The sequence below is a fragment of the Zea mays genome, chromosome 10 (assembly GCF_902167145.1).
Source record: "Zea mays cultivar B73 chromosome 10, Zm-B73-REFERENCE-NAM-5.0, whole genome shotgun sequence".
In the NCBI taxonomy this organism is placed as follows: Eukaryota; Viridiplantae; Streptophyta; class Magnoliopsida; order Poales; family Poaceae; genus Zea; species Zea mays.
In genome coordinates, this window is record NC_050105.1 from 66,727,132 (window position 1) to 66,742,907 (window position 15,776).

At 47.8% G+C, this 15,776-nt stretch overlaps 1 protein-coding gene across 2 annotated transcripts in view; it reads right to left on the bottom strand.

Annotated features, from left to right (window-relative positions):
* The window catches only part of LOC103642489 (protein FORGETTER 1), a 57,856-nt gene that overhangs the window by 27,541 nt on the left and 14,539 nt on the right, over positions 1-15,776 (bottom strand). For both annotated transcript variants that reach the window (XM_020545728.1, XM_020545729.2), the window contains exons 9-13: positions 14,701-14,761; positions 14,396-14,477; positions 2,404-2,532; positions 1,542-1,685; positions 1,310-1,412 (exon numbers count right to left, since the gene is read on the bottom strand). In XM_020545728.1, the coding sequence (XP_020401317.1) occupies positions 1,310-1,412; positions 1,542-1,685; positions 2,404-2,532; positions 14,396-14,477; positions 14,701-14,761 (519 nt within the window). The remainder of the gene's footprint in view (positions 1-1,309; positions 1,413-1,541; positions 1,686-2,403; positions 2,533-14,395; positions 14,478-14,700; positions 14,762-15,776) is intronic.

Here is a 15,776-nt window from a genome sequence, read left to right on the forward strand (position 1 = left end):
GCAGGATTGCATAGACTAAAATGATATGCCATCATCATATCTCTTCTAAATCAAAGTCAACGGAGTGCTAAAAGTCACTTTCTTCAATGCAAATGGTTAAAAAACTCAAAGAGGATTTTTTTTGGTAAAAGTTACAGTAGCTTGATATGTGGCCACACAAGGAGAGATCGAGTCCGGAATGATGATATACGAGAGAGCGTAGGAGTGGCGTCAATTGAGGAGAAGCTTATGCAACATCGTTTGAGATGGTTTGGACATATCCAACGAAGACCTGAAGAGGCACCAGTGCATATCGGAATAATTAGGCGTCCCGAGAATGTGAAGAGAGGTAGAGGTCGACCAACCTTGACGTGGACAGAGGCTATGAAGAGGGACCTGAAGGAGTGGAATATTGATAAAGAGCTCGCCGTGGATAGGAAGGGGTGGAAGTGTGCAATTCACGTGCCAGAACCCTGATTTGTAGTTTTGCTTTTCCTCCTTAATCGTTTGACATTTTCTTGTGCCCCTTTAGATCTTGCTGGATCTTGTGGGTTTTATCTCTTTTTATGTGTTTCCCCGTTTCGTCGTTTTTCGGTTCTCATTTGCCTTTGTCTCCCTTTTCTTTTCTTTGGGGGTTGAGCTCTGAGGTTTTCATATGGGGTTTCATCTCTAGCCTACCCCAACGTGCTTGGGACAAAAAGGCTTTGTTGTTGTTGTTGTTGTAAAAGTTACAGCAGCTGACAACATATGAGACATTGAAATTTAGATTAAAAACCACAAGTCCTGATTTTTTTCCCCAGAGAATATGTCTGTGATAGTGGGGGCGCTATGAAACCAATACAGGGAACACTATTGTACTGTTCCAACAGTGGGAAAAAAGTAGATTTAAATGTGATGTGCTACAACAGTTAATTGTGATGTAGAGGTAAGGTATGTGATCTTATATCAGCACAGCAGAATATGGGCTTGGAACTACTAGATAAAAAAGTCACCTTCATCTGCAGCAAGCCAGAAACCAAGAAAACCCAAAGTTCATTAGTTATTTATTGTCTAGTGTACTACATTATCTGAGTATATACAAACACAAAACTCACCATGGTTTGAGCACAAAACTAACAACACCCAGAAAAAATTAAGTGATTACTAATACTAATAACAAAACACCAATTAATTTTTTTTCATGTATTTTTGGAAGAAATAAAAAGGGAGAGTAAATTTTGCAAAACTACAGATACTTCAGCAAACTAATCACAAAACTACAGATACTTTGGCAAACTTATCACAAAACAACAGATTTAAACTGGAGCATAAAGTTTGTGCCAATGCAAACCTTGCTCAAAACAATCAGGCTTTGGAGGCAAAGGATAATTATCTTCTACCAGCTTAAGAAGAAGCTCTCTAGGACCAGAAACGAAATCTTCCAATTCAATGCCCTGCCACATACTTTTAATTTAAGAAACAAAATTTTGTAATGTTAACGCCATACATCAGTTCACCTTCCTAGCCACAGAAATACACTAGATGGGAAGAAAAGAATTAGTAGTCTTAGATGACAAGCGCACATATTTAGCAACAGCTTCCTCTGTTCGAGCTTCTCCAGTGCTCTGAAGACCAATCACCACACATTTTTCTTCTGCTAAGGCTTCTTTTGCCAATCTCACGACAGCAGGTACCTTTGCAGACATACACATATGCCTAAAGAAACGCTGTGAAAAAAGAATAAACATAATGTACTGTTATTAAACTGTTAGCCACATAGGCCATAGAGTTAAGAGTATATGAAGCACATAATCTGCTGTGTCATTATATATTAAGAATAATGCATCAGAATTATCTCTGATCCCATATCTGAGTTGAGAACATCAAAGAGTTATAACTTATATGTCTTTCGGATTGTTATTTGATTTGCAAATGAACGAGAATGCAAGGGCCTGTTTGGTTCCTTTAGTACAAGGACTAAAGTTTAGTTAGGACTTAGGACTAAAGTTTATCCCTACTCTGTTTGTTCTAGGGACTAAAAATACTCAGAACGCATTAAATGAATCATAACAAGTTCAAAATAACCCTTAGCATTCTCCCGCCATTAGTGCAACTGAAATAAACGAGGAGTAAAAAGTGAAATTAATATGATTTAGTCCCTTTTAGTCACCCCTTAAGAGACTAGAGACTAAAGCAGTTTACTCTCTATTTTAGTCTCACCGTTTGGTAATTTAAGGACTAAAATGGAGGGACTAATCTTTAGTCCCTCAAACCAAACGGGGCCTAACTACCAAAACAGTTGTTCCATGTAACAAACTATTTCCACTTCGTAATGCAACACTCGCAGTTCTCATACATGTTTGAGGGAAAAAACACTTTTGGAGAAGCTACGAACACCCCTATTGACCAGTATGTTTTCAGTTGCATAAAATGAAAATGAACCACCTGATGACTTGCCCAGTATAGCCGCCAAATTTGAGCTGAATTGACTTTATCTTCTGCATAATATTCAATGGCTGATAGGAGTTCAACACGCAGTTCAACCCAAAGTGCAGCTGCCTTTCTATACATATTCTGTAACATGAGATTGGAACTACAAATTAAGAAAAGTACTAGACAAAGTTACAACAATAACAACAACAACAACAACAAAGTCTTTCATAACAACAACAGTAAACCGAAGAACTGTTGCTCAGGCTCTTCATAACCAAGCGTGGGTCTCAGACATTGGGGGTGCTCTCACAGTACAACTTTTGGTTGAATACCTTCAGATTTGGGATGTCTTGGAGGGTGTGACCCTTGGAGGGGGGCCAGATCAGCATGTGTGGAAGTTTACTCAATCCGGTTGCTACACTAGCAAATCAGCCTACTCTGCTTTCTTTGAGGGGTCTGTCAAGTTCAGACCTTGGAGATTAATTTGGAGGAGTTGGGCTCCTCTCCGCTGCAAGTTCTTTCTTTGGCTTGCCAAAAATAACCGATGATGGACTGTGGATCGGCTTGCCAAACGAGGCCTTCCTCACCCAGATTCCTGCCCCTTGTGTGACCAGGCCGGTGAGACCCTTCAGCACATTCTAATTGGTTATCTTCTCTAGACAAATCTGAGCCTTGATTTTGCAATCCTTGCATCTGGAGGCCATTACGCCCAATGGGACAGAGTTGGGTTTCTTCTCATGGTGGGCGCGGTCTGTCAAGATGGGTCCCAAGAACATTCGAAAGGGGTCGAAGGCTCTTTGTATTCTGGTAGCCTAGGAAATTTGGAAATTTAGGAACTTGTGTGTGTTTGAAGGCTCCCAACCAAATGTGCAACTCCTACATAGGATACGAAGTGAGGGTCTTCTTTGGTGTGCTGCAGGGTTGCTTGAGCTCCTGTCCCCAGCCTGCTAGGTGCTGGTGGCCTTGGTCGTCAGTTTTTGTTCTTTTGTGTAAAACCTAGCTGTTTGTACTCGGGTTGGGTCGTTTTGACCTTACTCCCTGTCTTTTCCTTTCTTAAATGAAATGACACGCAACTCTCCTGTGTAGTTCGAGAAAAAAACAACCAAGCCTTTTAGTCCCAAACAAGTTAGGGTAGCCTAGAGTTAAAACCCCAACAGAACACACAAGTCAAGGTTTAGCACATGGATAGCTATTTTCCATGTACTCATATTCAACGCTAAATATTTAGGTACATTTCATCCTTACAAGTCACTTTCTACTTAGTGGCGGATCTAAAATTGTAGTATAGAGTATGCCATCTAAAAAATTTTATATTGATTCAATCAAACTATTTCAATTAAACCATTTGACAATTTAGTAACAGTTTTATTTTTTTAATATAATTTAGCATATATACACTAAATTACATAGTAAAATCTTAAATTTAAAGATCAAGTTAAAACGTAGGCGTGGAAGAGAGATTCATTTGAATTTTTAGCTGAGACTTTCTAAGAGACATAATATCTTGATTATATTATCTTTCATTCACTTGAAAACACAATACCAAATGATTAAATAAATTATACGTGCATGAATTGGAATACCTTATTAATTCTAGCAATTCAAGTAGATATGATTTTATTATACAAAAAAAAGAAATTGAATATCACGGTGATCTGATTGATCAACTTCGAGTTTCGTTGTTTGGCCGATAAGGCGCCACACGTGTGCGTAAGGTCCTCTGTGGTCTGCCTTTCGACTCTCGAAAGCTAAAGACCCACCATGAAGTTGTTTGATTATTTCATCATTTTTTAAGTCTACACCTAGCAATCTAGCCTCTAACAGTTATCGTGAGTCACATCCGTCAAAGAATTTGAGCAATCGAGCATTGGGTTGTCGATTTTGTGATCATATCGTTCGTCCAGCAGGGCCATCCTAATTCTAAAGACTTCATCGAATAGGTCCCAAGGCCATAGACCATATTGTATATACGTCGTGTGCGCGGGTATGCCAGGGCATGCCCCCTAGCTATTGCACCTTACCATGTCAACTTTGGTCTTCTTCCACTCATCAGCTTGTTTACTGATTATAGCTTGAAGGTCATAATCTTCAACCATCTTCCATAGCACCTCATTGAATGTTGCCCTCAGCTTACCAACCTCCCTTTTTGTTGGATCCTTTTTTTGAAGTTCAAAGAACTTATTTGGATTTAAAAACAATGCAGCCCCATACAACTTCACCTCCATTTGATCTTGCCACCTCCGATTAATAATGGCAAGCAACTTCCTCTTCATTGCCTCTCTACCTTCAAAACCCGAAGTGATCTTTGCTTTTGCCATATCCATGGCAGCGGCAACCTCTGGCAACACGATGAGTGGTTGTGATGCTCGAATACAATCTTGGACTGAGTTCCAAAAGTTTGTAGAAAGAAGTATCTCTGTGACCTTCTTTCCTGCTTCTATGCTTGATAGCTTGGACCTAGTCCAGTCATCACTAACAAAGAGGCATCTCAAAGATTGCTTATGCTTATATATGGACTGGAGAGTAAGGAAAGATGTAACAAATTTTGTAACTGCAGGTCTCACTAAATCACCCCATATCTTCTCCCTCGTAGCATCAAGAAGCTTGCCATGCATATATATGAAGGTTGTCACTTGGCGAGCATGGGAAATGCATTTCTTGAACTCTCCAATTTTCCCAATGTCCTCAAGCATGAGGTCCAAACAGTGAGCAGCACATGGAGTCCAAAACAAGTGAGGATCTTTCTTTCTAAAAGTCTTCCAGCAGCCTTGAAGTTAGCCCCATTATCTGTAACAATCTGCACTACCTTGTCTCTACCAATGGCATCAATTCTTTTCTCCAGTAGTGCAGCTAACATCTAAGCATCTGCTGTCTCACTTGAGGCATTGACAGACTCCAAGAAAAATGTGACAGCTGAACTATTGACAAGGAAATTGATCGTGTCAACCCCTCCTATCTGTCCAACCATCAGATATAAGTGTGCAACCAAATTCAGTCCAAGCCAACTCATGAGTCTTTTTTATCTCATCTACACTCTTCTTTGCCTTCTCAAGCAATTGCACCCTAACATCATGATATGAAGGTTTCACATACCCAGGACCATATTGCCCAACTGCCTCAAGCATGATCTCAAAGGCCCTTGAGTTGATGACATTAAGTGGTAAACCACACTCATAAATAAAATCAGCAACATACATATCTGTTCTTTCCTTCTCCTCCTTCCTCTTTCGCTGCAATGTAGTTTGAGTGTTTCCCTTGCAATGCCTCTCACGAACCACATCTTCAGGTGCTTTGTGAAGCATGGATGCAATTGACTTAAAAGACTTCGACGCGCGTTGATTGTTTTGGCTTGCTTCAGCTGAGAGCCTTCTCTTTTGGGCTGTTCAGGAACTGGGCTGAACAACTGAATGGGATGCTCTACTTTCCCCTTCTCCAAGTACTCCAACTTCATCATCTTTATCACCATCTTTACCATCATCCAAATCAATAGGCTTCTGTCTAGCATTCTTCTTCAAATAATCACTCATCTCTTTGCTGATTGTCGATGTTGTCTTCAGGCACTTAGCAACATCACCATGACCACCAACAAGGTGCTGCTTCAACCTTCTAACACCTGCATGAACAATTTTGCCACAAAGGATGCACTTCACCACATCTTTTTTGTTCAAATCCGGCCAATAACAATAGTTCCATGCTGGATCCTTCGATTTTGCCTCTCTTAGGATCTTTAGCTGGATCGTATGGTTGCTGGCTTCCAGACTCCCCTTGTGGTCGATCTGCAGATGCATCTTCCATCTCTTCAAGGCCTCCTGCAGATTGATGAGAGGGCGAGGGAGGGTGAGCAGAGGCCGGGCGAGCTTGCTGCGAGGGCGGTAGAGGCGGAGCAGGACTCGCCAAGTCACCAGTCACCAGAGCTTGAGGGGCAGCCTTAGAGAGGCGTGCAGAGGAGGGGTCGTCCAGACTGCAAAGGCGGCCAGCGACGTGCAGAGGAGGGGCGGCCAGTGGCGTGCAGAGGAGGGGCGGCCGGCGGCGTGCAGAGGTGGGCGGCGTGCAGAATGGCTGGAGGCGGCTTCAGGTGTTGGGGGTTAGGGTTTATGTTGTGTAATGGGCCTTTGGGCTGCTTGGGCCGAACTAGGGCACAAGTCGGCCGACTTGCCAGACCAAGTCGACGACTAGTCGACTGAGAATTTCCGGTCGTTGACAAGTCGCCCGACTTGCCAGAAAAGTTGAGCCAGCCCCCCAAGTCGAGCTCCCAGGACCGACCAGACGACTAGTCGCCAACTTGAAAACAGGGACTCTTCCCATTGCTATCACACCTTAGGATCCCACTACGCACTAGTGTTGGACATGTCCAAATCATTTCCCCTGATGTTCGAAAAGCTTTTCTTCAATTTATGTTACCCTTGCTCTATCACGTATATCATCGTTTCGGACTCGATCTCTTTTATAGGGCCATAAATCCAATGTAGCATAAGCATTTCTGCAACACTTATCTGTTGAACATGTTGTCTTTTTGTAGGCCAACATTTTGCACCATACAACATAGCAGGCCTAATCGTCGTCCAATAAAATGTGTCTTTTAGCTTCTGTGGTACCCTCTTGTCATATAGAACGTCAGATGATTGATGCCATTTAATCCACCATGCTTTGATTATATGGCTAACATCTTCATCAATATCCATGTGTCTCTGTAGCATTGATTCTAAATACATAAAGGTGTCCTTCTTAGGCACTACTTGACCTTCCAAACTAACATCTCCTTCCTTATGTGTAGTGCAAAAATCACATCTCGAATAATTTGCTTTAGTTCAACTAATACTAAAACCTTTGGATTCTAGAGTCTCCTGCCAGAACTCTAGCTTCCTATTTACTCCTTCCCAACTTTCATCAACTAGTAATACATCGTCCGCAAAAAACATACACCAAGGGATATCATCTTATATGTCCCTTGTGACCTTATCCATCACCAAGGCAAAAAGGTAAGGGCTCAAAGCTGATCCTTGATGTGGTCATATTCTAATTGAGAAATCATTTGTGTCCCCACCACTTGTTTGAACATTAGTCACAACATTGTTGTACATGCCCATCACATAACATTCCTTAGTATTTTATGATAAGCCTTCTCCAAGTCAATGAAAACCAAGGGTCGATCCTTTTCCCATTCCCTATATTGCTCCATTACTGTCTTATTAAAATAATGGCTTCAATGGTTACCTTCCGGGCATGAAGCCAAATTGGTTCAAAGAGATCCTCGTTATTCCTCTTAGACGATGCTTGATAACTCTCTCCATAACTTCATAGTACAGCTCGTAAATTTAATTCCCTAATAATCAGTACATCTTTGAATATCTCCCTAATTCATATAGATCGATACTAATATATTTCTCCGCTCATCAGACGTCTTGTTCGACCAGAAGATATAGATGAACAACTTGGTTGCCTGAGGCATCTCCATACCTCAATTGAGATACCATCAAGGCCCATCGCCTTACCCCTCTCATCCCTTTCAATGCCTATCTAACCTCAATTTTTTGTGGTGCATCAAAAGAGTCATCCAACTGAAAGGTTGTCTCTATTAGACAAAAAGCCCTAACCCTAACCAGGGTTGGGTACTTGGGTGATATATTTATAATAGAGTTGTTGGGCCTATGGCCATTACACAACCCCATTACAATACAACCATAGTAACTCTAACACCGCCACCCCCCCACCCTGTAGTCGAAACTCTAGCCACGACAGATGTTGAGACTGAACCAAAACTCCTCAAACACCGACGTAGGGAGGCCCTTGGTGAAGATGCCGGCGAACTGAGAAGTGGTCAGGACATGAAAAACTTGCACATCCCTGACAGTGACACGCCCGCGGACGAAGTGGAGGTCGAGCTCGACATGCTTCGTGCACTGATGCTGGACGGGGTTAGTGGAGAGGTACATGGAACTGACATTGTCACAGCAGACAAGGATGCTCTGCGTCAACGGGCTGTGCAGCTCCTGGAGCAGCTGGCGAAGCCACGCTGCCTCGGCGACGCCGTTAGACACAATGTGATACTCGACATCGGCGCTAGAGCGGGAGACGACTGGCTGCCGCTTCAAAGGCCGGGAGACAAGACAGTCAAAAGGAACACAGCGAAGCAGGATGTGGACTGACGTGTGTCTGCACAACCGGCGCAGTCGGCGTCGGTGTAGACGGCGAGGTCGGTGGTCGTTGATCGTCGAAGGAGGCCGAAGTCGGTGGTGCCCCAAAGGTACCGTAGGATCCGCTTCATAGCGATGAGGATGTGGCTCAGGCGAGGCGTGCATATGGAGGAACATCTGTTGGACGGCGTAGGCGATGTTGGGGAGGGTAAAGATGAGGTACTGCAAGGCCCTAGCGAGACTCCGATAGCTGGTCGGATCAGCCACCGAAGGGCCATCGTCGGAGCAAACCTTGCCCTGAGTGTCCACCAGAGTCATGCAGGGATTGCAATCAGCCATGCCAGCGCGCTCGAGGATGTAGACGGTGTACTGACGCTGGTGGAGGAACAGGCCCTAGGGTCAACGCTCGACGGTGATCCCCAGGAAATGGTGCAGCTCACCCAGATCCTTCATCGCAAACTCCTGTTGCAGGGAGGAGATGATGCGTCGCAGAAGGCCGAGGGAGGAGGCCATGAGAACGATGTCGTCGACGTAGAGGAGATACACAGTATCTAGGCTGCGGCCAAAGACGAATAGGGAGGTGTCTGCCTTGGCCTCGACAAAGCCCTGTGAGAGTAAGAAGGTAGCAAAGCAAATGTACCAAGCTCGGGAACGGTTGAGCTTGCAGACCATGTCGAGGTGAGAAGGGTCCACGAAGTCGACGGATGAGTGCAATACACCGTCTCCATCAGAGTGCCATGGAGGAAGGCATTCTTGACGTCGAGGTGATGCACTGGTCAGGCCCATGAGAGAGCCAGAGTCAAAACAGTCCGGATGGTACCAGGCTTCACCACGGTGCTTTAGGTCTCGTCATTGTCCACCCCGGGACGTTGGGTGAAGCCTACAGGACCAGCGAGCCTTGTACCGATCCAAGGAGCCATCCGCCTTTAGCTTGTGCTTGAAGATCTATTTCCTGATGACCACATTGGTACCATAGGGGCATGGCAACAGGTCCCAGGTGTGGTTCGCCTGCAAGGCCTCGTACTCCTCCGTAGCGCGCCACCAATTGGGGTCGGCGACCGCACTACAAACAGAGGACAGCTCGAGGGGAAAGCGCCGGAGAGGACGACATCGAGAGGACCAGACGGTCGACAGGCCGGAGGGCACCAGCGGCCCGTCGCGTAACATCGGGTGGATGTGCCCGAGGTCCTGACACAGAGCAATAGGGTGATACACCAGCAGCTCCGTGCGAGAGAGAGTAAGGCAGCGGACGGGACACGGCACTGGTAGATGTGGATAGGGTCCACAAAGCGCAACGAGGAGGTCGAGTCGGTGGACACTGGATTAGCTTGAGGTGGCGAAGCCGCTCATGGTGGTGCGGGAGAGGTCGGGGTCGCGTGTGGTAGAACACTAAAAAGATCAAGGCCACGTGTGGCAGCGCGAGAGACACTGGGACCGCACATGGCAACGCGGAAGACTCCGAGGTCGCTCATGGTGACGCAGGCGCGGGAGAGGCTGGGGCCGCGCGTGGTGGCGTCAGGGTCGCACGAGGTGGGGCGAGGCCATGCATGGCACGACGGAGGAAGCAAGGGGAGAAACCATAGAGGTCGCCTCGTGGAGGGTGTCATACTCAGAGGAGGAGGCAGCGAAAGAAGAGACAGAGAAGAGAAAGTCATACTCGTCGAAGACGACGTGACGGGAGACGAGAACTCTGTGGGTGGAGAGGTCCAAACACTGATACCCCTTGTGATCAGGGGAGTACCCAAGGAAGACGCAACGGGTGGATCGGGGCGCAAGCTTGTGAGAGGCAGTGGCAGAAAGATTAGGATAGCAAGCACATGCGAACGTGTGGAGGTGATCGTAGGAGGGAGAGGTGTCGAAGAGAGCAAAGTAGGGGGTGGGGTGAGGAACCGCCTTGGTGCCTGGTTGAGCAAATAGGTGGCAGTGGCCAGCCCCTCGGCCCAGTAGCAAGAAAGAAGGCCTAGAACAGCAAGGAGCGCATGATGTTGTTTGTGGTGTGAATCATGCGCTTAGCCCTGTCGTATTGAGAAGTGCAAGGGCACGACATCCTCAAATGAGCGTCGTGGGAGTGGAAGAAGGCACGGGACGTGGAGTTGTCAAACTCCCGCCCGTTGTCACACTGGACAGCCCCGATGGCGCGTCCAAACTAAGTGGAAACCCAAGAGAAGAAGTGAGAGAGGGTGGGGAACATATCAGACTTCAAGCGCAAGGGAAAAGTCCAAAAATAATGAGTAATCATCTAGAAAGAGCAAATAATATCTATTGCCAGAAATGTTGAGTACAGGGGATGTCCAAACATCACAGTGGACAAGATCAAAAATGTTTGTTGCTCTAGAAGCGGAGGAAAAAGGAAGTCTAACATGACGACCTAACTGACAGGCATGACACAAATGCTCAAAAGAACCCCGACTACATGAGATGACAGAACTGCTAGACAGCTTGACATCACATCACGCCTGGGATGGCCTAGGAGGCGGCGGTGCCAAGTGATGGACGAGGTAGCAGCGGTCAGGGCATGCGTGGTGGAGGTCGAGGAAGAGAAGGCAGGCAGGCGAAGAGTGTATAGCGGCTCGAAACTGTCACAGCGCACAAGGGTCCTAGTAGCAAAATCCTTCACAGACAAACCAAAGGGATCAAACTCCATAGAACAAGAGTTATCAGTGGTGAATTAACGTACAGAAAGAAAACTGAAGAACGTCAAGAGCAACAAGGACGTTCTTGAGGCGGAAGGGGCCAAGAAGAACCGCATCACCTACTAAGGTGATGGGGAGGACTGACCCATCGCCGATGACGATGGAGGAAGAGAGGGGTGAGGGGAAAGGGTGGTGGATAAAGTATCGGCGTCAGGGGTGGTGTGGTAGGAGGCACCGGAGTCAGCCACCCAGTCCAACACTAAGGTGGGCGGAGCTAGAGTCATCGTGTTGAAGGACCCAGCAAGAGACTGTGTGTCCCACCCGCCACCCCAAGGGCCCCACGATGGCGCAGGAGGGGAGGGCGAGGGAGGCAGGAGACTCGACTAATGCTGAGGTGGAGCCGTGTGCACCGATAGAGTCGACGAGGTCGGGACCGCGTAGAGGGTCAGCTTTGGGACAGCCAGACACGATGAAGAAGTGCTCGCAGATGATCCAGGCCACATGGAGATGGAGCCGGCCCACGGATTGTAGAAGGATGGCCATGAGCCGTCGCGACAGGCCGCCCGTGGCCCCGTGGCCCACCAGGGCCACTGCCGCGACCACAACTGCCCTGGAGATGGCGACGACCACAACTGCCCTGGAGATGGCGACGACCACCACTGAAGTTGGCAGCCGGGCGAGGAGCGCTAGAGGACAGTGGGGCCGCACTCAGACGAGAGGGCACGCCCCTGGAGGCAGCAGGAGAGGCCTGCTAGGCCTGCCCCCCATGGTTGCCATTGTAGAGGGTTGTCGCATCGTCGACGGTGGTGACAGCCGCAGACGTGAGTTCCTCGAGCAGGAGATCATCGCGAACATGAGCGAAGGACGGGAACGGGGTGATCCATTTGAGGATGGCTCGCAGGTGCGCGTAGCAAGGACTGAGCACACGCAAGAGGTTGAGAACGAGTGTCTCATCCGTGACTAGGGAGCCAAGGTCGTGGAGGGTGTCCGCCATGGTCTTCATCTGCCGGCAGTACTCAGTGACGGAGAGATCTCCCTGGACAAGCTGGCGGAAGGCGGTGTCCAGATGGAGGATCTGGCCCTGGCGGTTTCCGAGGAACTGCGCCTCCATAGCAACCCAGGCCTGGCGAGCGGTCCCCCCACCCCCGCTCGCGAACGACGTCCTGCATCTTGAACGTGAGGGTGCCGAGGATCCATTAGAGGACCACGTTGTCCATCCGACATCAGGCCTACATCGGCACGACCACATCGGTGAGGGCGTGGTCAAGGGCGTAGCGGTGGAGAGTCAGCAGGACCTAGTCGCGCCAACGAGAGTACTAGGCAGAGTCCAGGTTGCGCACGACTGAGACGAGGGCTCGTATGTTGGGGAGTCTTGTCGCTTGTGCATGAAGGCTGACGATAACCGATGCGTCAAGTAAGAGAAGAGTGGCGGCAGCGGCAATGTCATGCACGGAGTGGAAGTCAGCGATCAGCACGCCCCCGAGCGAGTGAACGGGCGCAACGAGCTGGCACTCGAGGGCATCGACAACCGCATGCTCTTGCTCCCAGGCACGAGCAACCGCCTGCGCCCGCTGGCGGGTGGCGACGAGGGCGACAGTAGCACTGATAGGGGCGTGACGCTGATAAGTGGTTATCACGGACGGGTGACTTTATACCGGTGACGAGAGCGAGCCGAGCCCCCCCCATGTGGGTAAAGTGTGGAGCCAGAAGCTTGGCACAATGGCCAGAGCGTCGGGCAGAGGCACATGCGTCGCGGGCGCAGCCTCTCGTAGCGCAGCCATGCAGAGGGCGGCGAGGGAGGCGAGCGCAACCGAGGCACCGATGCCGGTGAAGGGGAGGAGGTCGTTGCGCACGCTACCGAGGGCCGCGGAGAGAGTGGAGTCACTGCTCTAGGGAAGGGTGGCGCCGGCCACTGCTGCGACAAGGTCCGAGGCGGTGAGGGTTATGCCGCCAGACCCGACAACGACAGTGGGCGGAGGCGCTGGATCCACGACAAACGCGACCGACGGCAGCGGTGGCACAGAGACGCCTGGTGGCGGCTGCGGAGCAGAGAACCCGAGCGGCAATGTGTTCATGGTGGAGACACATCTAGCAATGGTCGTCTAGGACGGGATCAACATGGGAGAGGGAGGGGCGCTGCTGGCGGGGGCGCAACGGTGTGCAGGCGCGATGTCTCGACGGCACCTGGATGTGGCGGAGGTCGAGCACGGGCGGGGGAGCGGACTCGTGGCAGGAGGCATTGCCCGCGATGGCACCGGGACACGACGAAGGTCAGGCGCGAACGACGGGGGGAGCCAGCGGACTCGCTTGTCGAGGGCGCGACCTATGGACGACATCGGCGGGGGAGCGACCTGGCGCGTCAAGGGAGCGGCCTGACGCGTCGGGGGTGCGGCCTGCGGGCGAGGCGGGAGGTAGCGCCGGCGAGTTACTGTAGTCGGCGGCTACAGTGGGGGCTGGGGGTGGGGCGGGGAAGAAGACTAAACCTAGCTATAGATACCATATTAGACTGAAAACCCTAACCTTAATCAGGTTGGGTGATATATTTATAATAGAGTTGTTGGGGCTAAACCCATTACACAAAACCCCATTACAATACAACCACATAAACTCTAACAGTTTCATTCTTCCCTTTGAACAATTTATCAAAATACTCTCACCGTCTATGTTTGATCTCATCCTCATTCACTAAGAGGTGCTTTGTTTCATCCTTAATGCCCTTAACTTGGTTAAAGTCCCTTATCTTCCTCTCACAAACCCTAATCATCCTATATATGTTCTCTCCGTTCGTACTGTACTGTAAAGATCCTCATAGGCTCTATCATTTGCCACACTTATAGCTCGCTTTGCAATCTTGTACTTCTTTACGTTGTCCACACTCCTGTCATGGTACAGTCTTTGTAGCATTCTTTCTTCTCCTTAATAGCCCTTTGGACTTCCTCATACCACCATCAACACACCTTTGAGGCCACCTTCCAAATGCAGGTTGTCATCTTCTCCCACATGTTGATTGTGTCATCTTCTTCCTTCCAAATACCCTCTTTGATGGTCATTTCCTTAAAAACGTATACATTGTCTCCTTTCAGTTTCTACCACTTTGTTCTCGCCAAGTTAATTAAATTTAAAAGAATACTACTTCATGTCAATGAGCAATCATACTAACAAAAATATCCTAACAAAATGTTTCAAAGAGAAACAATATTATCACCAAATAAAAAGGAAAAAATAGTATATCAATACCATCATTCTTTCCTCCAGAAGTGATTCTAGGATATCAAAGTTAGCACCCTTGTAACTTAGAGTACGGCAAACATACATTCCCCTGTGAAAGATTTACAAAAGCAGTATTACTGAACAATGATGCGCAAAAGGACTAGATTTGGAATTTAGCAGCAGGATAACTTTGTGGCCTATGTGTGCAGTATACACGGAACATTAGATGATAGATATGGCATCGAAGCATTTGTGTTGTCTATATCAATTAGTGTGCAGTTGTGCACATATTGGGCAGAACTTGGTAATTCAGCAGTTCCACAAACACTAACCTGGCTTTCATGTCCATAGCAACAAGTTCAAGAGCACCCACACCTCCTTTCTCAAGAGCACCTGAAAATTATCCATCGAAGCATGAGCACATCATTGTTATTTCTTTCAAATTCATAGGGTAAGTTTCTGACAGAATCTAATGGAGCATAGTAGTATGGGATACAATGCTTACTATTGTGAATATATATGTGCCTAAAACTGAGAGGTCCATTATTGCTAAGACAAAGGGATATTTCTTTCTCGAACGGCGCAGGAGAACTGCGCATCATTTCATTAAGATACATACACGCCACAGCAAGAACAAAAACGACCAGAAGTTTCAGAGCTTTAAGCTCCGGTAGGCAGCGATCTAAAGTTCTAAACAAGTTCCTGGAGTTTCGAGGTCCATGCCGAGCGCCAAAGGCCTCCCTCCGTGCTAACAGCCCTAAGAACCTCCTGAACATTTGATCTCTTATTGTCAAAGACACAGGTGTTGCGATGCTTCCAAATATCCCATGCCACCAGAATTATCAAGGAATTGAGGCCGGCCTTTACGCGCTTCTTTGGGGGCATATGCAATAGATTTCTTCCACCACCCTGAAAAACGAGTTATAGTAGGTTGCGGTGCCAACTGCAGCTGCCCTAATTGTTGCAAAACTAGATTCCAGACATAGCGAGAGAAGACACAGCCTACTAGCAAATGGTGTATAGTTTCATACTTTCATCCACCTGATCAAGAAAGGGGCAAAACTCTGGATGGGGCAGATTCCTCTTTGTTAACTGATCAGCTGTCCAAACCCTGTTATGAAACACTAACCAGATGAAAAATTTACAACGCTGTGGAGCCCAGGTTTTCCAAATTCTTATCCACAGTCCAAACTTGATGAAACCCACAAAAAAAGGCCGCATAGGCAGACCTATAGTTATCTGGAACCCCAGTTTGCAGAATAAATCCATCCACAAAATCCCAAACGTGGAGGTAAACAAGCAGGACCTCTACTGTAGGAGCTCCCTTAATATCTTGAACCCAACTTCCATTATGCAGTGCTTGAGACACAGTCCTTTTGGCTGTTTGTTTTGGGACTGCTTTACACTA